Source organism: Fistularia commersonii, chromosome 26, assembly GCF_037954325.1.
Source record: "Fistularia commersonii isolate RoL2024-O1a breed Wild chromosome 26, RoL_Fcom_v1.0, whole genome shotgun sequence".
Taxonomy (NCBI): Eukaryota; Metazoa; Chordata; class Actinopteri; order Syngnathiformes; family Fistulariidae; genus Fistularia; species Fistularia commersonii.
In genome coordinates this window covers 1,947,098-1,973,932 of record NC_141309.1, presented here as the reverse complement: position 1 = coordinate 1,973,932, position 26,835 = coordinate 1,947,098, and the positions used below count along the sequence as shown (strand labels likewise).

The window sequence follows — 26,835 nt, the reverse complement described above, 5'->3', positions numbered from 1 at the left end:
CTCAAATACAAGATTGCGGATCGTGTCCATATTAGAGAAACATGCTTGCATCAGCACTCCGCAAGATGGGTTTTACTTAAACCACACATGCACTGCGATCTCTGACCCGAGAAGTGCTCCCGCTGTCCTTGCTTATCTCTTCCGTCCGTCAAAAGCGGCGGACGAGTTGCAGTGCAGTCGCCGTTAATGCTGCGATTTGCTGAATTGGTCGCACACGTAGCCCGGGTTAGATTACTCCCCCGCACCTCTGCCGAGCCGCTACATCTGACATCTTTAGCATTCCTTTGTTAATTCTCTCCCTGTCCCTTCTCATATTTGTAGACTTTTATGAAAACACCCGGGTATTTCCCGCAGAGGTATAAGGTTGCGCCGCGCCTGGAATTAGCGTGGAGGCCGGTACAACCCGGGAAGTGCGGTACATCCTCCGTCCGCCGATTAAGACGCTCCCGTTGTTGAAGCGTCTGACGCCGGCAACTCGTCTCCTCCCTGTAATTTTATCAGAAGCCGCGACGTATCATCTCTCGGCCCGGCGTGGAACTCGCGGGGCGAAAACATCATTAGAGGAGCGCCTTCCTCGCAGAAATTTAATTCGACATCTTAATTTCCATCTGCAAACGAGAAGGCTAATCAATCACATCACCGAAGGCGGACTCTCGGCGCCTTCCTTCCCCCCCCCCCCCCCCGAGGTCCGAAAGTTATTAGAGGTGAGACTTTTAATATTCGGCTACGGCACACGAACTGTGTTTACATTTAAAGTTTCTGTTTACGCTTATTGACAAGCCGACTCCGTTCGCGGAGCGATGCTTTGAGTATTGAGCAAATCCCGTTTACGCCTTCATTAGAAACACCTGTCAATATTTTATTGTGCTACAGGACCGGGTTTGCGATCGCCGTTACATCCCAACAACGCGAGCCGGTTCCTCTCAAACCCCCGCCTTATGTATTCATGTATCGTGACCTCTGCCTCGGGACATTGACATTTCTGTCTGCCGCAGGTGTGCGGTACAGCCTGCTCCGCCGGCTAATGATGCATACAATTTTCTCTGTTAGTTATGCTACGCTACGCACGTTGTAGGCAAATGTGCTACAAGGGCAAAGCGCTGACTTTGTGCCCGTACTGCAGATCTCATTGGGCGTTTTTACATTTAAAACGCGACGTTTTACGGTTTTCCGGTCGGGGTCGAGTGCGTTGCATGCGTGTCGGCGGGGAAATAAACAGTCGCGAAGTGTAAGGAGGTCATCATTTATATGTCCGTGGAGGTTCTCGGTCATCCGGGTCGTGGTGAATTCTTGAATTCTCGTCGAAATCGTGTCAGAACTGAAGACATTCAAGTCCGGTTGCCAAGACGGGATGATTTCGACAAGAATTTATCATTTATGATTTAAAGTAAGTGTTCGAGATCAAGAAGCTGGAGGATTTCAGGTAGTTGGGGTCAACAGTCCAGAGCGTAGGAGAGAGTGGAAAAGAGGTGAGGAGACGGGTTCAAGCGGGTTGGAATGGGTGGAGAAAAGTGTCAGGAGGTACCAAGAGATAGAAGACTATCAGCCAGAATAAAAGGAAAGGTGTACAAGACAGTGGTGAGACCAGCGATGATGTTTGGACTAGAAACTGTTCCAATGACCAAAAGACAGCAGGCAGAACTAGAGGTTGCAGAGATGAAGATGTTGAGGTTCTCTTTGGGAGTGACCAGGATGGAAAGGATCAGGAACGAGTCTATCAGAGGAACAGCACATGTTAGATGTTTTGGAGAGAAGGTCAGAGAAGCCAGACTGAGATGGTTGGGTCATGTACAGAGGAGGGATAGAGAATATATTGGTAGACGGAATTGTCACAAGGGTGCAGGACATGTATGACCAAGACAAAGTGATGACTGAGATGGTTTGGACGTGAACACTCCTCTGTTCATGTCTAAACCATGGTGAAGATCTGGCTCGAAGGTTGCTGAAGGTGGAACTGCCAGGCAAGAGGTCTCGAGGAAAACCAAAGAGAAGATTTATGGACGTAGTGAGAGAAGATATGAAGGTAGTTGGTGTGAGAGAGGAGGATACAGAGAATAGGGTTAGATGGAGAAAGTTGATTCGCTGTGGCGACACCTGAAGGGAAAAGCCAGAAGAAGAAGAAGAAGAAGAAGAAGAAGAAGAAGAAGAAGAAGAAGAAGAAGAAGAAGAAGAAGTTCGAGATAATGAAAATTAGCAACTTGCATGTGGTCTCTGGCGGCGCAGTGGTTAGCGCTTCCACCTTCTAGCAAGAAGGTCCGACAGGAGGAGGCTTTCTGTGGGGTTCCTCCAAGTTCCTCCCATGGTGAACGGTCGATACGTGGCCGCGCCATCGATCGGCTAAACCCCGCCTCCCGACCCATGAAAGCTGGGATGGCCCCGCCCCCCTCGCTACCCCAGACCGCCGGATAACCAACGTAGATAATAAACCAATGAATGATTTCAAGCAGGGTTCCATCCTTTGCTCTCCTCGACCTTTCGACAGATGCCGATGTCCGAGAGGCTTCCGTTTCTTCAACCTGAACGCGGCGTTTGGAAATCAAAAGCTGACCTGCAGGGTGGGACGCCAAGGGATTCGTTTACGATTCAAAAAAAAAATAAATAAAATAAAATAAAAATATCTAAAGGCAAAAATGTGGAGGGGATCTGGAAGTGATGTGAGTCTGACGTTTATAAAATATTCCCTTCTATCGCGGGCCATCTGGAAATGTGCTCCGGCGTATCCGCCGGTCGGACCGCCGCAGACATGCCGACGTTAAACGAGACGGATTCGGGGAGTCCGAAAAAATTAGGGGGCGACGGCGCCGCGGCAGTCGGGGCTTTTCTGCAGAGCATTCATCAGAAGGCGCGGCGGACGGGACTTACGCTAGCTGCGGTTCCGCTCCGCGATCAATCTCCGGGCGTCTGAAGGTTCGTGAAACCGAGCGGGATTAAATACAAAAGCAGACGGATGACGAGTACAGTACGGGGAGATGGAGATACATCTTCCATGACATCATCAAATCAAGGTGATGCATCGAAGTCTCTGTGATTTCATCGCGTCGCCTACAGATATAGGTTAGGAAACGACTTAAATCTGCCTTCCTTAATGTATTCTTAATGACTTCATTTGGTTAAACGCTTCCTGTTCCATAATTGGTGCGCGGAGGGGGGAAAAGAAAACACGACAAACAAATCACTCCTGGCACGAGCCGGCGCTCGCCGCCCCCGACGCCGGCGGATCGCCAGATCCCGTCGGCCTCACCGCCGTGGCGGCGCAGCAAACGGACGAGGCGGAGTTACGTAAATTCAACAACGCGGCACTCGGCGCCAATAAACCGGAGCGGATTTGGAAACTCCACGTCACGCTAAACGCATAATCGGGCAACGGCTGGCGCTTAATACCCCCCCGACCTGCGCGTAATCAGTGTTTACCCACGGCGGCGGAGAACATCGGCATCTTCCAACTTTGCCAGTTTTGGTGTTCATTCCCATTAGCGACAGGAACGTCCCCGCCAGATAAATATAATCACCTCGCTGAGGTGACGGTGTGACAAACTAAGCTGGAAATATTAGCTTGTTCAAGGGGAAGATATGAAAAAGTCACTTCTTTTTCTTTTCTACACTGAAGATGGATGCGCTCCTGTCAAACGTGTTGTTCCTGGACACCAGAGCTTCTTCCTCCGCCAGCATCCTTCACTCGGACGGGTGGTTTATCGGAACGCATTTACATGAAGCCCGACCGACGTCCGGTTATCTTATTTCCGCTAGTCCAGGGTTCGGCAACCCGCGGCTCTTCTATCTTTACACTGCGGCTCCGAGCGGCTTGCGGAAAATAAATTATAAATATTTAATTGAAGTGTATTTCATTTGTGTTAATTCACTTTTTTTAACCTTTAGTTCTAAGTTGGAAGATTATTGTGATCTTGAAATATTAATTATTTTTCGCCGCTAAAAATAAATGTCACACTCGCGGAAGCCGAGTCCCGAGTCCCGATTTGCAGATGCTCTACGCAGAAGTTCCATAAACCAGGTAAAATAAATATTTATGAAGATATTTTGCAAATATTTATTTTTCATTGTTTACTGACACTGTGATTTTTTTCCCGATTTATTTTTAAAATTCAGATCAAGGCTCCGCTACACGCTCTGAAAGCCCAAAGCTAAAAATGGGTTCATTACATAAATAAAATTTAATTTTCTCCCTAATACTTTGTGAATTTCAGATGCAACACACTACACACTTGTTTATACAAAGTGTAAAGGTAATAAAAAGCAATATATACAGTGGTACCTTTATTTTAGACGTCAAAAAGTAATCGCGGCTCCCGGTGTTTTCTTTTCCGAGGAAACCGGGTCCAAATGGCTCTTTGGGTGTTAAAGGTTACAGATTCCCTGGACTAGCCGATATTTCTATCCGGACGTGAAGATCTCACGCAAACCTTCACATCTGCTGTTTTTATCACACAACCTCCACACGTTGACATAATAAATAAGAGTACCATCATTTAATGCTACTTTTTTCACACGCCTGAAACGACGATGCGGCTAATCTATGGATTTTTTTGAGCTTAAGGAGCTTCACGTCCCCAAAACATCTGGCCTCGTCACATCGGACCGGTGAAATGAGCGTGAAATTCCGAGGACGTTCAATTCCGACACCGAAGAAGACGATTTTAACGGTTTTAGTGCACAAGAGGACGACCAAGATAGCGATCAGCTTGACAAAGCGGGGATAGAAAATGGATGGAGGGACTTTTTTCTTACGTTCTTCTCAAAATCATCTTCCGAACTGAAGAAGCCTCTCGGATTCGACGGAAGAAATTCAAGTCCAAGAATTTTTCCACAAGAATTCACCATGACCTGGAAGACGGAGAACCTCCACAGACATTTTCCTCGTGTTGTTTGTTATGAATCTTTTTCATCAGCCGTGTTGCAGGCGCTGTTCGGAAAAAGAAAAAAAAAAAAAAAAAAATCCAGTACGTATTTGTGGATGCTACTGGTATGTATTTAATTTAAAGTAAAAAAAAAAAAAAAATTCTGTGTAAATATCTCATGTTAGAATGTGCAGCCTGTATATGTACACTTATATTTGTTTTAAGCAGCTTATATTCAAGTGCGCTCAATTTTATTTTTACATAAAATAAAAAACAACGGTGGACGCCTGGTGAGAACTGAGGGATTTTCCCATGAAATTCCAAATTTTAGACATTGTCCGCAATAATAAAGAAATGCATAAGAAATGTGTCGTGCACAATGGGACCCGTGCACGCTGCAAACTGGCTATGAACCACACAGGCACGGTCCGTCCCTGAGGGCGTCTATATTATTACATCACCTTTGTTTCCCTATATAAAAAAAAGACGCTGTTCGGAAAAGAAGCATTTCCAGTACGTATGTCTGGATGTTGATGGTATGAATTTAATTAGAATAAAAAATAAAAGGGTGGGTGAATGTTTCATGTTACAACGTGGACGCCTGTGGCTTCTAGACACGTGCAAACATTATATGTACACATAGATTTATTTAGTTTATTTCATCCAGTGTGGCTAATATTCATATGTGCTCAGTTGTCTGGAAAATATGGTACGTAATTAAAATATAGATAGGTAAATAAATGAATAAAAATTACCCCTTTCATTCATATCGTCCCTTTTTTTTTTGCTTAATCTACGTATTTTGTACGTGTGCGTATTTAGTGCCTCTTTTTACACGTGCCTGCAGCTGAAAGTCGCGACAAAACTTGCATAATGGCGGTAAAAACTCCAATTTAGGGTCTTCAATGAACCTCCACGTGTTTGGACGGTGGAAGGAACCCGGAGATCCAACCGTGGCGCCGCCTCCCAGGATGTAAATCAATATAAACAATAGATAATAAAACACCAAAATACAATGTGAATAATAAACGTCTCTCAGAACCGCCTCTTGATCTTTCCAGATGTTGACGTTACTACCTTCAGAGGAAGCTGAGAGAAGCAGCGGCGAAGCTTCAAAAAGATTAAACAATTATCAAGTGGGAATCGACGTATTTATTTATTTCATCATTCTAACCAATTTTGAACTCCTGAATATTTATAACAATATTACTTTAAGCCAATCTGTCATGCCTCGGAGAATTAGAGTAATGAGGTGGTACGTCTTTCGAAAGAAATTCCCCGCCGCGATTTTTAATCTTATTGCGTGTTTACCTTCCCGCTGTCGAGTTTTATATATTTATCTAAAATTCTTTTCGCCGATTTTTTTCGGGGAAGGAGGCGTAGCGGGCGGATGTAATCTGAAAGCTGTACATCTCCACCGCGACGGTACGAGGATGATTTCCAGATGGCGACCGCGGCGGCGATAATGGTAGAGATGGAAACAGATGCTGGAGATGAATGAGAATAGCATCACGCCGTTGTTGTGATAATGCGACCAATCCTGTGCGTCTCTCGGATATATATATATATATATTGGGTTTTTTTGTTTTTTTTCTATTTTGTCTTTTCTCCTCAGGCTCGGCCCGTTAAAGATTATCCATCAGCCGGCCTCTCTTTCCGCGGACATCCAGGCCGGACACAATGAAAGTGGGAAATCACATGTCAGGCGGCGTCATGGTAGATGACTTTAATATCCGCCACCGTAGCCAGAGAGGCTTCGCGTTGGAATCATTCAATAGCCAATGAAGCCGCGGGCCACTAAACCAATATGGCGCGCCACCGCCGAATGGATGTGCGGCGTGGAAGCCCTGTCAGCGGCGGTGTAATTTAATCCAGCCCTGAGGACAAGCATCTCTCAACGGCGAAAAAAAAAAAAAGAAAAAAAACGTGAGAAAACGAGACTTGGGGGGGGAGAGGATAAATTCCGTAACCTTTTTCTAACCCTGTTTGCTTTCCAATCAGCCTAGTTTTTTTACAACCGTTGCCTTTAAATGGAGAGAATTTTTTTTTTTTTTTTTTAATATGTAAATCGCAAAGCACTCGGGTGTGAAATTCCGCAGGACTCCGGAATCGACGACGCCAGAAATCCTCGCTTTGTTTTCTCTTCGGGACGTAGAAAAAGGGCGAATACGTAGAAGGGAGTCGCGGGCGAGGGGGGAAAGAGGTTGACCTCGAGAAGGTCGGAAAGACCCAGGAAACGTCGGAGGAGCCGGATGGCGGATGGATGAGGCACGCTAGACCAACGTAAACACTTTCATCATCATCAAAATCATTCAATCTTCTTCTTCTTTTTGGGCTTTTCCCTTCAGGGGTCGCCGCAGCCAATCAACCCTCTCCGTCTATCATTCGTGGATGTCTTGCTATTTTCTGTCTCTCTATTTATACTTATATTAATTTCATTCATATTCATTTTGATTTTTTGACATCATAACTGTCATGCTGCTGGGACAAATGAATTCACCCTATGGGGATCAATAAAGTTTATCTTATCTGGTCTGGTCTGGTCTGGTCTGGTCTGGTCTGGTCTGGTCTGGTCTTGTCTTGTCTTGTCTTGTCTTGTCTTGTCTTGTCTTGTCTGGTTTGGTCTGGTCTGGTCTGGTCTGGTCTGGTCTGGTCTGGTCTGGTCTGGTCTGGTCTTGTCTTGTCTTGTCTTGTCTGGTCTTGTCTTGTCTTATCTTATCTCTGCATCCTCCTCCCTCACAAAAACTACCTTCATATCCTCTCTCACGACGTCCACCAATCGTCTCTTAGGACTTCCTCTAGACCTCCAGTTCCAGTCTACCAATATGTCCACTATCCCTCCTCTGTTCATGACCCAACCATCTCAGTCTCCAAAACATCAAACCTGACGAACTCCTACCTGATCCTCTCCATCCTGGTCCGTCCCAAAAAGAACCTCAACATCTTCATCTCTGCGACCTCCAGCTCTGCCTCCTGTCTTTTGGTCACTGACACTCTTTGTAGATCATCTCACCACCGTCTTGTTCTGGCTGATAGTCTTCTACCTCTTTGTACCCCTGACACTTTTCTCCACCCATTCCAACCACACTCTCCGTTGCCGTGGACTGTTGACCCCAAGTGCTTGATGATAATTATTCATTCATTCATTATGTATACTGCTTATCCTGCACTCAGGGGAGCGGAGCACATCCCAGCTGTCATTGGGCGAGAGGCGGGGCTGCAGCCTGGACGGAGGGCCGGTCAATCGTACAACGATCACATGTGCGTCTGCGGAGACTCTCAGTCGTCCAGGTCGTGGTCAGTTCTTGTCAAAATCTTCTCGTCGTAGCAGCTGGACTTTGAGGAGTTTGTTCACTTGCAGACGTTCAGCGCCTCATCCAAGAGGCTTCTTCAGTTCCAATGACCAGTGGGGAGTTTCTGAATGGAACTGGCAGGGATTTGGGCGGGTCTAGGAGTTGGTGGGCAGAAACTACGTCTCAGGCGGTTGTTATGCTAATGGGGTGTCGTTCTTTGGGACAGAGGAGCAGCTTTTATGGGATCAACTGGATTGGAAGCAAGTCAACGGAGTGAAACCTGACGGAGGTTTACCGAGGGCTGGTTCTGGTGGTGGATCTTTCTTGGTTATTTGGAAGGTGCAGAAGGTCCTGGTCCCTCAGTTCATGAGATCCAACAAGTTTCACTCCTTTGTTTAGCTTCCCCTTTTCACATTCCAATCCAGGTAATCCCACAAAAGTTGCTCATTTGTCCCAACAACACGACACCCCCATTAGCACAACAACCTCCCTTAGTAACACCTAGTTTCTGCAAATTAACTTTTGTTTACATAACAAGCCGCCATAACGTAGAACCGCCCAGTTACATTTGGAAACTCTCCAGAGGTCATTGGAACCGAAGAAGCCTCTGGAAATGAGGGTCTGGAACGTCTTCAAGTGAACAAATTTAAGTCCAGCTGCCACGACAAGAAGATGACCAAGAAGTGTCCACATCTTCAAGTGTCTACAGACCCTCGCAGATGTTTCAGCCCCTCATCCCAGAGGCTTCTTCAGTTCTAATGAGCTGTAAGGAGTTTCCAGATACAACCGCCAGGGTTTGGGGCGGGTCCAGGTCACAATGGGGTCGTTATGCTTTTTGGGGTGTTGTTCGCTGGGGGGCGAAGGTACAACTTTTCTGGATTTACCTGGACTCCAGTCGCGTCCAAAAGTTTTGACTCTTTCACAAAGTCTGTTCCTTCATGGTTTTTAGGTGTTTGCCAGATGTTTCTATGGTTGCGTCATTCTCAAAACTTTAGACCAGGACTGTGGACTAGAAGCCGATGCTACCGCTAACCAGGCGCTAACCAGACCATCGGGAGGAACTCCTGCGGGTTCGCTGTTTTCCCCGAAGACACTCCGGCATGCAGACCGGAGGGGGTTGAACCGGCAACCTTCTGACCGGAGGAAGCCAAGGTAAACACTTTTTTCCACAAGGCTACTCCCATCTAGAGCGCCACTCCCCCCCCCCGCCCCTGATAGCTTAATCCGGCTAGCAAACACAACATAAATCCCTTTCTAAAATTCAAACTCTAAATTGATGCTTTCGATTGCACGGCAGCACTTTCATGCGCGAACCGCCATTCAGGAAATATTCCCTCGTCGCATTTCCGCCCCCGACACCCGAAGTGAACTAAAGGAAGGGTTAAATGCTAACATGACGACGGCTTAGCGCCGGATGACGATGAGCGCCACATGGCGAGTAGCGGACGGCGCTCCAGTTCGGAAAAAAAAGACCCTGCATGCGGGGGGGCGGAATGGTGAGGCTCTACCAACTGTCTCAATCTAACTCCCCCTTGGATTCCATTGCCATTTTTGGGAATATTTTTCCAGGGGGTGATTAGAGCGGCGCGAAACAGGCTGGATGAAAGCGAGGCTTGAAAGCGGAGCATCCACTGAAACGCTACCGCCAAAGCCCCGTTGTAAAATTGTGAAAACACAGGCAAGAGGATACTGGGTTCCTGCATTGGTGTGTTAGTGTGTGTGTGTGTGTGTGTGTGTGTGTGAGTAGGTGTGGAGCAGGCATTCCTAACGTCGTAGGCTGTAAATCTATTTGCACAGCCGCATTTAGGCCGTCTCACACACATGCTGACTCTGTGAGACGGCAATTGGAATTTCCATCGCGGCAGGAATTCACGCTTTCAAGGGCTTCGACTCTCCTTTCACACTGAGAAGATGGAGAGATAGATAGATAGATAGATAGATAGATAGATAGATAGATAGATAGATAGATAGATAGATAGATAGATAGATAGATAGATCTACAAGACTGTCTCAGAAAATTAGAATATTGTGATAAAGTTCTTTATCCTTAAGAAACTTTGTAGTCTTGACTTGTTACTTAGATACGTTATAGTTTATTTGTATTTCTTGTCCCCCCCCCCCTTTTTTTTTTTTACAATTTTTTAATATTATTTATTATTGTTATGTTTTTCTTGTAACTTTGGCACAACAATTTCCTTCGGGATAAATAAAGTCTCTCTTATTCTTATTCTTTTTCTTATTCTTATTCTTTTTTACGTTCTGTAATGCAATAAAAAAAAAAAAAAAATCATGATATTCTAATATTTTGAGATAGCATTTTTGAGTGTTAATAGGATATAAGCCATAATAAGCAATATCACAAAAATTAAAGGCTTGAAGTTGATTTGTAATGAAGAATATATGAATGTATGACATTTTTATGATTGCAATTGAATTATAGAAGATTAATCACAATATCACAATATTCGGATTTTGATATATCTACCCATATATATATATATATACACACACATTTATATATATAATTATATATATATATATAGATTAAATAAAAAAAAATATATATATATAAAATAAATAAATATATAGGAGGCAGAGAGCGAGACAGATAAATAAATAGATAGATAGATAGATAGATAGATAGATAGATAGATAGATAGATAGATAGATAGATAGATAGATAGATAGATAGATAGATAGATAGATGGATGGATGGATGGATGGATGGATGGATGGATGGATGGATGAAACCATGACCATCTTCTCATGGGACAAAGGTGCATCTTGTCTTCCTCTCTAGTTGCAAAGCACTTGTTCATGGGAAAGTCTTCGGGATTGTGTGTGTGTGTGTGTGTGTGTGTGTGTGTGTGTGTGTGTGGGTGTGTGTGTGTGTGTGTCGCTCTACTGTAATAAATAATACCAATAAAAAAGGAAAAAAATCAAAAGCTCAGACGGTATATGATATAATCTTCTCTACGCCCTCGCAGCATATGGAGTTTTGTAGCTTCTGAAGGCGAATCACACGCCATCACAGCGTCCCATTGTCTCGGCGATCCGATACACCGCGGCTGTTTTTCCACTCTGTCCGAGGCGGACACTCGACACGCCCGAGGAAAGAGCCCGAATAAACAGGTCGGGGAAATGTGGAATTAAGAAACGATATCTCGTATGCGTGTCTTCTGGACTCACAGATGTAGTAGTACTCCCTGCCCGGTCTGAACTCGAAGCCCAAGGAGAACGGCGTGAAGAGCTGGAACTTCTCCGAGAACTTGAGCGGCCCGTTCGGGGAGTGCGGCCGGTTGCACTCCCAGCGCTTGAAGCCCTTGGCGGTGTGATCGCACGTGCTGTAGCCGTCGTAGTTGACCATGTAGAGGACGTAGCGCTCCGTGTTCTCCTCGGGCACCGTGTCCTCATAGTGAGGGCAGTAGACGTCCAGGTAGTCATTGATGCACACGTCGATGTGGTAGTCCCCTCGGGTGAATCTGTGGAGACAGGAAGGGAAAGGCGTCATTCATTCATTCATTCATTCATTCATTCTCTATTCACCCTGGAGCGGTTGCTTTTATTTCAATATATACAACCTCTCATTCGCATATCAAATAGATACCTCTAGCCATTCTCATTTATAAATGGGATAGATCTACAACCGTTCACTAATTCATTCACATGTGGGATCTGAAATCGTTCGTCCGTCATTGGAAACGTGCAAATATTCGCCCCCTCATTCATAGGTTGCGTAGGGATGGACGATCCTTCATTTATTCATTCATTCATTTACACATCATATAGAGATGTAAAACTATTCACTCATTCATTCACAAGTAGACCCAAAACCTTCATCCGTCATTGCAGACATACGACCTTTAACCCCTTATTCACAGGATATATAGACGTCACCCAAATTCATTCATTCATTCATTCATCCATCCATCCATTCATTCATTCATTCATTCGTTCACACGTCAAAAAGACCTAAAACCTTCATCCGTCATTGAAGGCATACGACCTTTAACCCCTTATTCATAGGATATATAGAGACGTAACCCAAATTCATTCATTCATTCATTCATTAATTCATCCATTCATTCATCCATTCATTCGTTCATACATCAAAAAGACCTAAAACCTTCATCCGTCATTGGAGGCATATGACCTTTCACCCCTTCATTCACAGGATATACAGAGACATTCATTCATTCATTCATTCATTCACACGTCAAAAAGACCTAAAACCTTCATCCGTCATTGGAGCGATAGATCATTCACCCCCTCATTCACAGGATATATAGAGACATACCACATTCATTCATTCATTCATTCACAGGTCAAAAAAATCTAAACCTTCATCCGTCATTGGAGGAAAAAAAATCCATTCATTCCTTCATTCAAAGGATATATAAAGACATACAACCAATAATTCATTCATCCACACGTCATATAGACCTAAAACCATTCACCTGTCATACAGCTATTTATTCGCTCATTCACAGGATATATAGATATTTACCACCATTCATTCATTCATTCATTCATTCTTTCACAAGTCAAAATGATCTAAAACCTTCATCTGTCATCGAAGTAATACAAATATTCACTCCTTCATTCACAGGACATGTCGAGACATAAAACCAATAATTCATTCATTCATTCACAAGTCAAAAAGACCCTAAATCCTCTGTCTTTGGGACATACAACCTTTCACTCCTTCATTCGCGGGATATATAGATATCACCGTCTATCGCCCGGATTCTTCCCCATCCGCTCGTCCGACGTTTTACATCCCAATGGAATGATAACTGGTGTGAATCGCGCCCGTAAGACGGATCCCCCTCATATAAACGCTCCTCGAACCACTGTTAGATTTCAAAAACACACCAGCGACACCGGGGACGGGAATTCCCCTGAGCGTCTGCAGGTATTTCTGAATTCAGGGTGCGAGTCCGCTCGCCCAGCCCCACATCGCCCTCCCCGCTCTGCATTCAGGTGGACCGTTTTTATCTAGAAAGCTGTCACGGCGACACACAATCGGTCGCCTATAAACGCATCTGTTTTCTGAATGAAAACCTACCGGAGAAAATATCCACTCAGGTTCCCCGGAGAAGAAAAACAAAGTTTTGGGAAAGACAGAAAGTTGGGGAAGCGACGGCGGAGCGAGGCGTCTTTACAGGGGTCAGGGGTCACGGGGTCAAGGGGCGGGGCTTAAGAACATACAGGTGGATTCATCATCAGGCCAGGTGCTGCTGAACACACACACACACACACACACGTGCCTTTGTGATGCTAACTAAATAGCATCACCTGTGGAATTTTCCAGCTTCAGAATTAAAGAGTAAGTCCTTGTGTGTGCAGAGTTTTTTTTCACACACACTCACAGGGGGGAACACCTTTAAACTTATCACACACTCTTCTACTCACACAGCCGGTGCGGATCCCGCCAGGTGGTGTGTGTGCGGATAATTGACTCTTTATTGCCGCTAAGAGCCGCATCTGACAGGAGTTCGGACCGAACTTTTTAATTGAAAACCGCCACCGCTGCGTCGGAGAGCGTCGGACCGTCGGGATTTAACTCGCTCGCTGAGAAATAGCACGCCGGCGTCACGCCGCCCTCCTTCTGTTGACCTCGACCGTCACGTTTGAAACATTTGCAAAAAAAAAAAAAAAAAAAAAAACAGCGATACATAACCCGTAAATGTAAAATTCATATCCGCGTCTCCAGCTACCCTTAACACCCGGGGCGTGTTTTGTCAAACGTAATCGCCGGAGCTCGCGCCGACTTTCAATTCCGGCGAAGACGTTTCGCCGCCTCGCCTTCTCATCCCGCTCGCCGTTGATATAATTGAATGATGACAATCGAACGGCGAAATTTTCTTACCGCCGTCGTTCATCACGGCTTTACGTCTTTATATCCTGGATATTTATTGATACTGTACCCCCGCCCCCGCTACCCATGTTTACCCTTGTAGGGTAAATACCAATGTGAAGTGTTTACAAGCGAGGCACAGAGCAGCTCATCTGTAACATCTCATTTAAAACATGTCTGTGGAGGTCGAGGAAGAGCCATGCATCTCCCTCGCTGCTTTAAAATGTCACCGACTTAATGGTCTCATCCTTTCATCCGCTCTCTGGCTGCTTCGTGTGTGTGTGTGAGAGAGAGAATGAGTGTGTGTATTGCTGTGTAAGTCCGTGTGTGTGTGTGAGTGTGTGTGATGTTTCAGCTGCCCTTCTCTCCCTGCCTCGGCAGTCGGAATAGTGGCCCTGACTGCAAATGAAGCAGAGGATGTTTGGGTGAGTGAGCACATAAAAAGGGACAGGACGGGCATTTGTAACACACACACACACACACACACACACACACACAAAAATGCAACAACAACACACACAGAGTGTAAAACCTCCGCGAGCAAATACATACATTCGGTTTGAGTTCTCCTTCCTGTCAGAAGGCAAAGGAGCAGCAGTGAAGCAGCCGGAAGCTGCTCACGCCACCGAGCCAGAAAGACTAGGATGGTGAGGGAACCATGCTTTCTCCAGCTCCGCTGCCATCCTGCGACCACGCAGCTCCGGCTGGCGGCGGCGGCGGCGGCGTTTTCCCACAAGAAGACTCTCAGACCATAGGTTCCGGAAAAGGTCTTCGGAAAACAGAAGAAGACTCCTCCAGGCGATTGAGAGAATCTTTGAAGATGTCAATGAATGAGCGAATGTTTATTTACGATTTGTGAATGAACACTTGTATGTATATATATGATGCGTGTATGGTTTTACATCGATCGCATGTGAAGGAGTGAGTTACTGACCGTACGTCTCTGTATAATGAATGACTGAATGAGTGAATAGCTGAATGTTTATTTATGATTTGTGAATGAACATATGATGTGTGAATGGTTTTACATGTATCGCGTGTGAATGAGTGAGTTACTGGCCGTGCGTTTGTATAATGAATGAATGAACGGCTGAATATCTATGTATTACATGTGAATGAGCGCGTGAGTGCACGTCTAAGAGGTGCCGCGATCCAACTTCACCTCCTGGCCAATGACAGCTTGGATAGACTCCGGCCAACCGGCGTGCACGATGTAACACGTGCACGATAGGTGCATGAACGGATGCGTGAATAGATGAATGAATGAATTAATTTTAGACTTTTTTTTTTTTTTTTTCCCCCACATTATTCAAGCTGCAAATTTCACCAGTTCTGGGACAAAAATGTCGCACATCAAATCACAGAAGTGAGTCCTCATAGAATGATTGTAACTGACTACCATCAGTGCAAAACAAACACACACACACACACACACACACACACAGTTTATCCAACTGTGGAATCCCCTGTATTTTACAGTTTGGCAGCATCGCGACGCAGAGTCTTCTTTCCGGAACGAGGCGAGGCCGGATCGCCAGGGTCGGTACTTGAGGGGCAAAACGGAGCGACGGGCGAACCGTCGGACGTGGATAATGAAATGTCTGGTTGTGCCGCCGCCGTCCGCGGGTCACAACACAAAACACACACCCGGTGGAAGTGTGTGTTTGTGTGTGCGGAAAGCAGCGTGGAGGGGAGGGAGGACCGTTTTTGCTTCCGACTGATTACATCCTCGCGGCGCCAGGGTTCCAACTGATTGGCCGGGGATCGGCCGGACACACACACACACACACAAACAAACACACACACACACACACACACACACTTGTGTGTGCAAACAGGGGCTCCAGACCTTGTGTGTGAGCGTGGAACAGTGAGCCGTGCGCGGCACAACAGTCGCTGATTTGCTCATTTCCATTTCAATTACACAACCCGGTGACGTCGCCGCACGCACACTCCAAACACACACACACACACACACACACGGATATGACGGCGCTGAATGCGCGACGCAGGAAAGAAACTTCCGCCGGGAGAAGGTGGGGATTGAAGAGAAGCGGCAGGCCGGGATTACGGACGCAAGATAGCGGGGATTAACGCGATCCTGCACGATGTGTTCGGCCTGTTTTGGGTTTCAAAGAAAGATTCATCTGCAGGAATCGACGTCCAAATCCAAACGCTGGCGTCCGAAATCTTGGAGTCGATCGGCGGCTTTCTGCCTCGACCGGCGAGAAACCCTCACCTCCGAGATGGACTGATTTAATTTAATCTTCTGTCACTCTTGCACAGCTGGCTGCATTTCAGCATAAAAGCCTGTCCTACCTATCTGTATTTATATATATATTGTCAATTTTTCATTCCTCTCCCCCAGTATTTTCCCTTTATTGTTTCACCTGGCTGGAATCCTCCCTCGGCCGTCCCGTCCGTGACCCCGAATCCGATCTATTTACATTATTTCGCTGCTCCCCGTTGTAATTCATACATCTGATATCATTTCAATTCAATATCCTCGGGCAGTGTTCTGTTTTCCTGATAAATCAAATCAAAGCGACCTGGAACCTTTAGAATGCAGCGGGATTTTTAGGAGGCAAAAACTCGCGCGTCCTGCTGAGCGCACGTATGCTCCCGCCGCAACATGTCTGTGTCTCCGTGTGTGTGTGTGTGTGTGCGTGTGTGTGTTGTGTGTGTGTGTTCTCCCGGAGTGAAAGATCATTTGTTGCTTTTGGTCTGAGAGGAAAATTTGTTTCGCCAAGACGAGGTGAACTCTGCCTGAACCGTGACAGCACAGCACACACACACACACACACACACACACACACACACACACACACATACAAGACTTCTTTTTTTTTTGTTTCAGGCCATTTCAGTGTATATATATGCAACGCGTGCACACTGCAAACACTGGTCAGGAATTTGCGCGGTCGTCTAATCACACTTGACTGGCTCGTCCTCGTGGGATGGAAGAGGCCGGAATGACAAAGACAATGAATTCAGCTGGAACCGATCAATCGGTATGATTGATCGGTTCCAGAGGACTCAAACCTGGATATCAGATGGTAAATTGTCTTGATTTATGCAGCGCTTTCACACTTTGCTGCGAGGAAGCGTTCACCTATTTACTCACACACCGGTAGCGGTTGGAGCTAACATGCTAACCAGACGATCGGGACCGACTTCGGGTTCGGATCTTCTCCGAGCACAGATGCTGGAGCAAGAAGAAGGACCGGGATCGAGATACCTCAGCTCCAAAATCCCAACGACCCAACCGTTTTCTCCCGAACTCTCCTTGCTTTGAGACCCGGACGTGCAACAGCTTTATCGTCTTTGTCATCTTTGGAGCGAGGATAACCATCTACGGTACTCTTGATACCGAACAGACCAAATTAAAGAAAAAGGTAGAACCGGTGTTACTGACAATCAAAGGAAAAAGTCTCCACTGGAGGTTTTCACTGATTCACATTTACCCATTCACACAAACTGACGGCGGCGGAGCTGCAGTGCAAGGCGCCTCCCAGACCACTGGGACCAGTGCCTTTCTCGAGATGTGCACCGAGGTTGCAGCCGATTGCCATGCGCGGGTGGGTCAACCATAACAACTGGCCGACTCAAGAGTACTCAAGAGTTCTTCTGAGTACTTCAGAGTACTTTACAGTACTCCAGAGTATCCCAGAGTACTCAAGAGTACTTCATCTGTCATGGCTCTCTAGTTGTATTTCAGGGACACCCCAAGCAGTAACGTACAAACACTCGACATCACCATCGTCGATGTTTACGCTTGTTGTAGTTGCTATGTTTGTTAGCGGAAGCGTCGTGATGCAAGCGCCTGTTTTAGCTGCTCCCAAAATCACAGCGCCATCTACTGGTCCGGGGGATGGACTACAGCGTTTCTGATGTTTTCTTTCGGTATGCTTTGCACAGGGATGATTTTCAAAACGCAGACCCTATTTAAAAATGGCGCGAATGAACGTTGTTGTAGTTGCCATGTTTGTTAGCGGAAGCGTCTTGAGGCAAGCGCCTGTTTTAGTTGCTCCCCAAATCACAGCGCCCCCTACTGGCCCGGTGGATGTACTACAGCGTTTCTGGTGTTTTCTTTCGGTATGCTTTGCACGGGGATGATTTTCAAAACGCAGAACCTATTTCAAAATGGCGCAAATAAACGTTGTTTCGTAGTTTTGACGCGAAGTTTGGGATTTTTGATCAACTGCAGTAATGACCTATCGAAGGGTAAAAAAAAAAAAAGTTCCATCTGACGAAGGGAAAAATGCGGGGACGCATCGCAATGCCAGACGGTAGGAGGTGAGGTCAGAGGATGAGCACGAGCGTGTCTCTTGTTATTCGAGTTGACGGACACATTCCTCCTTGGCTAACAGGCCGATAGGCTTACACTGCCGGGGGAGGAAAGACCGGAGACATCAGACTTACTGGATATCACATATTTCTCTCGTGGCCCCCTGGGACACCGCCGAGAGCAGGGGTGTGAGTTTGAATGCATTTTTTTGATAGTTATCGCACATATACGGGTGTGTGTGTTACGACGGACGAACACACATATGCACGTTAGTCAAAGGCTGCTGGCCACGGTGAGTTTAACTGTGTCCATCTGCTGGAGGTTTATGGAGGGCGTTCGTGTTCGGAGCAGGTGGTCGGGCCTGTATAATATATGGACTGTCAGCCAGGGTGGGACGGGGATCTACCCGTGCATTCCTTCACCTCGCTTTCTCACATCTACTTTAATTGAACCTTTCTTTGACCCCCCGCTCTTTTTTTCCATCCATCCATCCATCCATCCATCCATCCATCCATCCATCCATCCATCCATCCATCCATCCATCCATCCATCCATCCATCCATCCATCCATCCATCCATCCATCCATCCTCCAAGCCCTCTGAGAGCCTTCAGTCTCGCCACCCCTTGACTCCGATCTTCATTTCATCCATTTAAAAAAAAAAAAAAAAAACAACTCACTAACCCAAGCTGTTATATTTGTTATATTTATATATACTGCTCAAAAAAATAAAGGGAACACTTGAACAACACAATGTAACTCCAAGTCAATCACACTTGTGTGAAATCATAGTGTCCACTCAGGAAGCAACACAGATTCATTTTGACTTGTTTTAAGGACATTACATCAAAGTTGGATCAGCCTGGAGTTTGTTTTTACACTTTAATTTGGAGTGTGATTCCTAATCCAGACCTCCATGGGTTGATACAATTGATTTCCATCGATCGTTTTTGTGTGATTTTGTTGTCAGCACATTCAACTGTGTAAAGAGCAAAGTATTTCATAAGAATATTTCATTCATTTAGATCTAGGATGTGTTTTTTAAGTGTTCCCTTTATTTTTTTGAGCAGTGTATATTTATATATATGTTATATTTCTGAATTACTGTTATATTTTCTGTAACTCTGGCACAATTTCCTTCGGGATTAATAAAGTTGTTCTTATCTTATCATAGGGACTGCAAGTGTATTTGCAGTCCCTATGTCCTCTATTGTAAGTCGCTTTGGATAAAAGCGTCTGCCAAATGCAATGTAATGTAATGTAATGTAATGTAATGTAATGTAATGTAATGTCCGTCTGAGTTCATTTTTTTCGCCCCGCGGGGGTCGGAGAAGGGGGTGATGAATTAAAACCGGCGACAGACGAGTTCTTGTTCTGTCGCCGGGGTGAAAAACGTCGAGGAGCGGGCGTTTGATGTCGTCCGCATCGGCATGCCGAAGCGCAAATCCCGAACGAGAGCGCAAAAGAAAAAAAAAAAATAAAAGAAAGCAAGGAGGGGGACAGATACTTCCTCTGAGCTCCACTGCAGCCGTTTTTATGGGTGTGAAACGCTGACGTGGATGACCGAGCACAGTACGTGCGTGTGTTTGAATCCCTGTATATCTCTGCATGTAAAAGGATTTCTTTATGTCTCGGCCGTCGCCCGGGGAGGGAAAAAAAAAAAAAAAAATGACACATTGCCCAACATCCTGTCAGAGCGCGGGGCCGTTTCCCTGAATTACTGCCGTCCCCAAACCGACTTCAATCCCTTTGTAAATACAGTACGCTCTGACATGTTTACTAGGACGAGCGTGGGTGGTGTGTGTGTGTGTGTGTGTGTTGGTGCCACGGTGGACGCGGGTGAGTTTATGCGCGGCGGCGTTCGGGCAGCCGGTGTCAAATATTAGTCATAGATCAAGTGACGGGGCGCCGTCGTTGTTTGGTACTCGCCGGATGTTTGCGAGGCCTCCTAGCATCGCTGCTCAGCAGAACTCCGAGCGTGATCTCTTGTTTATGCTATTATCTCTGCTAAGCTCTCAATAACCAGCTGTAGCTGTAAACAAGTGTCAGGGGGGCTTTGACAAACACCAAAAGTCGTGTGTGTGTGTGTGTATGTGTGTGTTTCTGCAGTGATTAATGCCTGCATAACCAAACAATTTAATGCGCGGGGTAACATCTGTGTGTAAACACAGGTACGCGTTAACACTCGCGGCTAAATGTTTGTGCGAGTGGACTGTTAGCGTGGCATCGTGCCTGGTTTTGAAAACCTCTGCGGCGTCACGCCGTCCTAAAGCAAATATTTCGTAATTTGACTAAACCATTCTGCGAATGGGATCCGGCATTGGAAACACATGTGGATAGATGATACGTGTCGATCCCCGGCCAAATGACTATCAGTGCTAGCGCACGGGCCGCTAATGCTACAAATCCCAGAATGCTCTGCTGGTGTTTCGGTGCAAAAATCACGCCCCAAAATTACGACATCAGGACCCGTAAACGCCCTCTTATCCGTTGCCAGTAGTCACAGCTATCTTATAGTCACCTTATGCACAGCTAGCTTATGCTGAAAGCATCGTGCTCCCAAAAATGGTGAAAAGAAAGGCAGAAAACTGGATTTGCACGTGTGCAATATTAAGTTATATATTGCACTGTCTTAAGCTTTGCTTGTTTGGATTCGGTTTTTAAGCAAAACTTGTTCCATATCTGGAGGAAGATTATTTTTCAATAAATATAAATGTTGGCTCGCAACATTTAAATTTTTTCCCACTTTCTCTTTGAGTTCGACACCCCTGGGATCGATGATCTGGGGATTTTTGTCCTCCACCTTAGCGGGGACTCTTAAACTCTGGGATTTTAATAACAAGAATAAGAACAACTTGATTTATCCCGAAGGAAATTGTTGTGCCAGAGTTACAAGAAAAACATAACAATAATAAATAATACTAGGAAATTGTATAAACAGTAAAAAAAAGAGGAGAATAAGAAATACAAGTAAACTATAAAGTGTCTTAAGTAACAAGTGAAGACAATAAAGTGTCTTAAGGTTTTAAGTACTAAGTGAAAGATAAGGAGTGCACAAGAGTATGAAAAAATATAGTTCATGAAGCTGTTATGAAATGAAATATTGCACAGTTATGAATATATATACAGATAAATTATTACAATTTACAGTAAGTGGGTGGGATTTTTTTTTTTTTTTAAGGTTTAAGGTTTTGAGAAAGTCTGATAGTCTCAGGTAGGAAAGACAATGACAAAGACAATGTCAATGCAATGATTGGAAATACAGTGAATGCATTACATTTACGATTCATTCATTCATTCATTCATTCATTCATTCACCCTGCCAAAATTCACCCTGCCATTTTCAAGCCAAATAAACGTATACAAGCATTCACCCGCTCATTCACACGCCAAATAAACACACAACCGTCCGCTCGATCATTCCTGTCAATATTCCTACATATTCCCACAAATACAATTTCCAGACTATAAATAGGACTATATTAGGACAAAGCAGGGATAGAAGCAGGGATAGAAAATGAATGGACTTTTCCTTGTGTTATTTAATATTTTTCATCAACCGTGTTACAGGCGCTGTTTGGGAAAACGCATTTCCAGTATGTATTTGTGGATGTTACCGGTATGTATTTAATTAAAACTAAAAAAGAAATGTTTGTGTGTAAATATCTCATGTTACAACATGGACACCTGTGGCTTCCAGACAAGTGCAGGCTTATTTTACACATATATTTATTTAGTTATTTTTAGCAAATGCGGCTTATATTCAGGTGCGCTCAATAGTCTGGAAAATGGTGTAATCAGGAGCAGATGGAGTAACATAACATGGTGTAATTCCATCCTGCTTCTGAAAAGCCGCGCGACGACCTCGGGACCCTCGTGGGCGGCGTGCACTCGACCGTTAGCGCTTTCGACTCGCGCACTTTCAATTAGCACGCTTGTTTTGCACAACCGGCGCCGACCCTGCAGTGGGTTTTATAATCCTGCTATATAATAGTCCGGAAAAAAACACAAAAAAAACAAAAAAAAATAGAAGCTAGAATAGACAACCTGCAGTTCCTCGACTGGCCACAAGGGGGATATTGTCGAGGACCGCCCCGATGGACGAACAAAAAGACGGGGGAGTTGGAAGGCGGGAGGTGAGTCGAGATGCCGGAAAGGGGGGAGATAAGGATCAAAACAACAGCCAGGTCGAGGGAAACTGCGAAACAATTAATGCGGCGACGTCGAGGACACAGCGGTTCCCCGTGAACTCGGAGCAAACTCATCTTTTCGTCCAATCGTTAAGACGATCGCGGGCGGAACCCCCACGGACGCCTCCCGGTCCAAACTCTAAGCGCACGCCGCCAAACACGCTGACCTTCAAGGCAGGTTGCCATGGAGCTGTGTCACGGTGTTATAATGTCACCACTTTCATCAAACCCTTGAGCCTTTCATAGTTCACAAACCATCACGCCGGCGTGTGTGTGTGTGTGTGTGTGTGTGCGGCAAAGCACGACTGTCAGGCTTTCGGTGAGAGACGGAGATGAAAAAATTGGATTCGAGTGCGACCTGTAACGTTCTTATCGCTTTTCGTGATGATTTGGTCGTCGGCGTCTATGAATCGGCGTCGGAGGGGGGATATCTCGCGGTCGCATCTGGCGCGACGAAAAATAATATAAAATAAAATAAGAAATCCTCTTCAGCTTAAATAACCTTTTCAAATGCCGCCTCTTGAGATACAATCACGTACGTGCGGTCTAATGAATGTCATGAAGCGGAGAGAAGAGTTCCAGTTCTTCGTTTACCTCGAGGAAGCTGCTGCTGGGAAGAAGTCGGAAGGAATCGGAAAGACAAGGAATATTTCTATTGTATTGTGATGATACGTTATCTTTTATTTATACTGATTTACATCGTGTGGGCCGGTGCAACAGTTCGGTCTCCAGGTTCCTCCCATGATCCAAAAGCATGGGGGTTCCTTGGAGACCCTAAATTGCCGAGCGACGTGAATGAGAGGGTTGGACGTCTCTATGGAGTTTTTACCGTCATTATGCACGACTTTCACGTGTAAAAAGAGGCACAAAATAGACAAAATACATACACGTACAAAATACGTAGATTAAATGAAAAAAAAAGTGGTGATTTGAATGAGAGGGGGAATTTTTATTTATTTATTTGTAATTTAATTATGTACCATATTTTCCGGACAACTGAGCGCATTTGAATATTAGGCGCACCGGATAAAAATAACTAAATAAATCTATGTGTTTTTACCGTCATTATGCAAGTGGAACAAAATTTAAAAAATAAAAATAAAAAAAAAGGCACCACAAAATAATTATGTCGATGCTAGAAAACAGCCAAAAAAAGGTGATATTGTAAATAAAGTGTCGATGAGAAGGTGAATGTTTGCATCTCAAACCTGTGGAGCAGCTGTTTTATTTTTCATTTATTTATTTAAAAAAATTTTATAGATATTTTTATAGAAAAAAAATTCTTTACTATTACTTAAATGCATTCTGGTGACGTCCATAAATACGTACTGGAAATGCTTGTTTCCAAACAGTGCCTCTAACACAGCTGATGAAAAATAATAAACAACACGAGGAAAAGTCCATCCATTTTCTATCCCTGATCGCTAGCTTGGTCGTCCTCCTGCGCACTAAAACCGTTAATGCCGTCTTCTACGGCGTCGGAATCGAACGGCATCTACCTTTTTCTACAAAGAAGTAGAAAAAGTAGCGTCCTCTAGTCCGAAAATGACGGTAACTCCTCCCCCTTTCCACAGGAAAGCAACTCAACAGCAATAAAATCATGTTTGGAGTGAATGGATGTAACGTTGGAGCTCTCCGGCGAAAGAATCCCCCTCGGGATGAATAAAGTTGTATTCTATTGGATTCCCCTTCTTGTTTTAAGGCGGACGCGACGACCGCCGCTCTGTTTTCCACCGGCGTTCCCCTCGGAGAGATCCCGTACTGCCGAGCGGTGAAAAACCTTTACGTTACGGCCCATTTCTGATTTCTGTCTTCATATTCCTGGAGACGCATCCATTGCTAATAATCATCCGCCCTGGAGGACCCGCGCAGCATTACTTGAGACAATATAAGTCAGCGGAACTATCAGCTCTGGTTTAATATGCATTGTCTCGCATAATTGTGCGGTATTTATTCAAGCAATCAAAGTCCTCATCTCGCCGAGGGAGGATGTGTACTTTCATTCCGGCGACGGAGACGAACGTCACCGGATTCTGATTTCTCCGCCCCGTCCGTCTCTCCAAGTCAGATAACGACTTCAATGTTCTCCTCACGCTTTGAAAACAATTCCGGGCCACCGGCGGTCTTGCGACGCCGCCGAACAGGAGATGCGGCTGACAAGAGATGGAGAAGATACGCCGCGGATAGAGGAGAGAAAGCGGAGATAATATCCAGAGACATCTGCCGATTGTGGGAAAAAAAAAAAAAAGGCAGATGGTTTCGAGGGAGATAGAAGTCACATTGAGTCCCGACGAGAGAATGACGATTCTTTTCCACACAAAACCGCATTGTGTTTTTAGCTAAAACAAGCCGGCGTCGTCAGGCCGGCATCCGTCTCCGGGACGTAGCTTTGCAACATTACGAGAAGTGACGCACCGGTTGTTTTTTTGGGGATAAAAAAAATCAGCGGCTGCATTTATTTAGCGGCGGCTAACGGGAGCGCTAGCCGGAGACGTGCGGACGGAATGTTTGTGGAGTGAATATATAATTTTTTTTTTTCTTTTTTAATAAAATTTTATAGATATTTTTATGGAAACATTTTTCTTTACTATTACTTAAATGCATACCGGTGACGTGCATAAATACGTACTGGAAATGCTTTTTTTCCAAACAGTGCCTCTAACACAGCTGGTGAAAAACAATAAATAACACAGTGGATGCATTTATTTAGCGGCGGCTAACGGGAGCGCTAGCCGGAGACGTGCAGACGGAGCTCGGCGCGCAATTCGGCGAGATCAACAGTGGGTCTTTGCGCCGATACGCAGGATATATAAGTCCTTAAACCGCTATTTATGCAGCCGGGTCGTGCACGTGCGCCCGTGTGTGTGTGTGTGTGTGTGTTTGGTCTGAACAAAACATTTCCCGGGACCTTCGGGGTCGGCCTCCCCGTGGAGAAGCTGTCAAGGTCCCAGGCGGGGGGTTAAGTGGCGCGCCGGATACTTGGGCTGCATGTCTTTTTTGTTCTACAGGGCAACAAAGGTGACTTAATAGTATAGACGCGGGCGTGCACGGCCTCAGGGACGGACCGTGCACGCAAAACAAACGCATATATATTCGGCATATCCCTTATATGCGCGGGACGCCTGTGTGGTCCACGGCCAGTTTCCAGTGTGCACGGGTCCCATTGTGCACGACGCATTTCTTATGCTTTTCTTTATTTGTGGCCGAAATTAATCTGGAATTTCAGTGGAAAGACCCTCGGTTCATGTTGTCTCACCATTTTTATCTCTTTTATTTACTGTAATTTCCAGACTATTGACCTGAATATAAGCCGCAGCGGCTAAAAACAAATAAATGTATGTGTACATATATAGGCTGCACTTGTCTATAAGCTGCAGGTGTCCACATTGTAACACGAGATACCACGAAATATTTTTTTACTTTTAATACATTCACAAATATGGACTGGAAATGTTTTTTTCCAAACAGTGCATGTAACACGGTTGATGAAATAGATTAATAATCAATAAAAGAAGGAAAGTCCATCCGTTTTCTACCCCCGCTTTGTCCTGCGCCGGCTGATCGCTATCTCGGTCTTCCTTGGAATTGATCGTCCTCAGAATTTCATTTCGTCGGTCCGACGTGACGAAGCTAAATGTTTTGGCGCCGTGAAGCTTTTAAGCCCCCAGAAAAATCTGAAAATTAGCCGCGTTGTTGTTTAAGCCGCAGTGTTCAAAGCGTGTGGAAAAAAGTAGCGGCTTATAGTCCGGAAACGACGGTATGTTAAAGCTGCAATTGTATAAATTCAGCTGTTAGCATGTTAGCATGTTAGCTGTTAGCGCCAACCTCTCGCTTTCTCTCAAGCGGTCGAGGCAGCGGTTTCTTCGCCGCCGTCGTTAAAACTCTCGCTCGGGTGTCTGCAGATCTTCTTAAAAATCCGTGGCAAATAACATCGGACAAAAAAATCTCGCTCGCTAAAAAGTCGTAGCGAGCGTCCGAAACTGGCGCCGTTTCCGTTTGAATCCTCGGCAGCTTCTTCGACCCCCTCGACCCCCCGTGATTGAAGCGAACAGCCGCCTTTCTGTCATCCCCGATGTGTTTCTCTTTTCGAAAAGAAGCAACAAACACACAGTCCGACCCTGCATGAGTGGGAGCAGCCGGTCGCTCCCCCGCCCCCCCTCCCTCCTCGCCACGTCCGCCGCCGCCGCCGCCGCCGCCGCCTGATGGCGAATCAGGGCTATTTAAAAGGCGCCCTTTGACAGGGAGCGGGGACGCTGTCAGTCAAGAGCCCTGCGACACGTCAGACGAGCAGAAGGCTGATGTGAGACGGCCCTGTCGAGCCGGCCGGGAGGCCATTACACGTGTCAAAACAC

The 26,835-nt window shown here is 45.5% G+C and overlaps 1 protein-coding gene across 2 annotated transcripts in view; it reads right to left on the bottom strand.

Moving 5' to 3' along the window:
* Positions 1-26,835, bottom strand: part of efna5b (ephrin-A5b) — a 112,149-nt gene that overhangs the window by 15,607 nt on the left and 69,707 nt on the right. For both annotated transcript variants that reach the window (XM_086173395.1, XM_086173396.1), the window contains exon 2: positions 11,336-11,628. In XM_086173395.1, the coding sequence (XP_086029521.1) occupies positions 11,336-11,628 (293 nt within the window). The remainder of the gene's footprint in view (positions 1-11,335; positions 11,629-26,835) is intronic.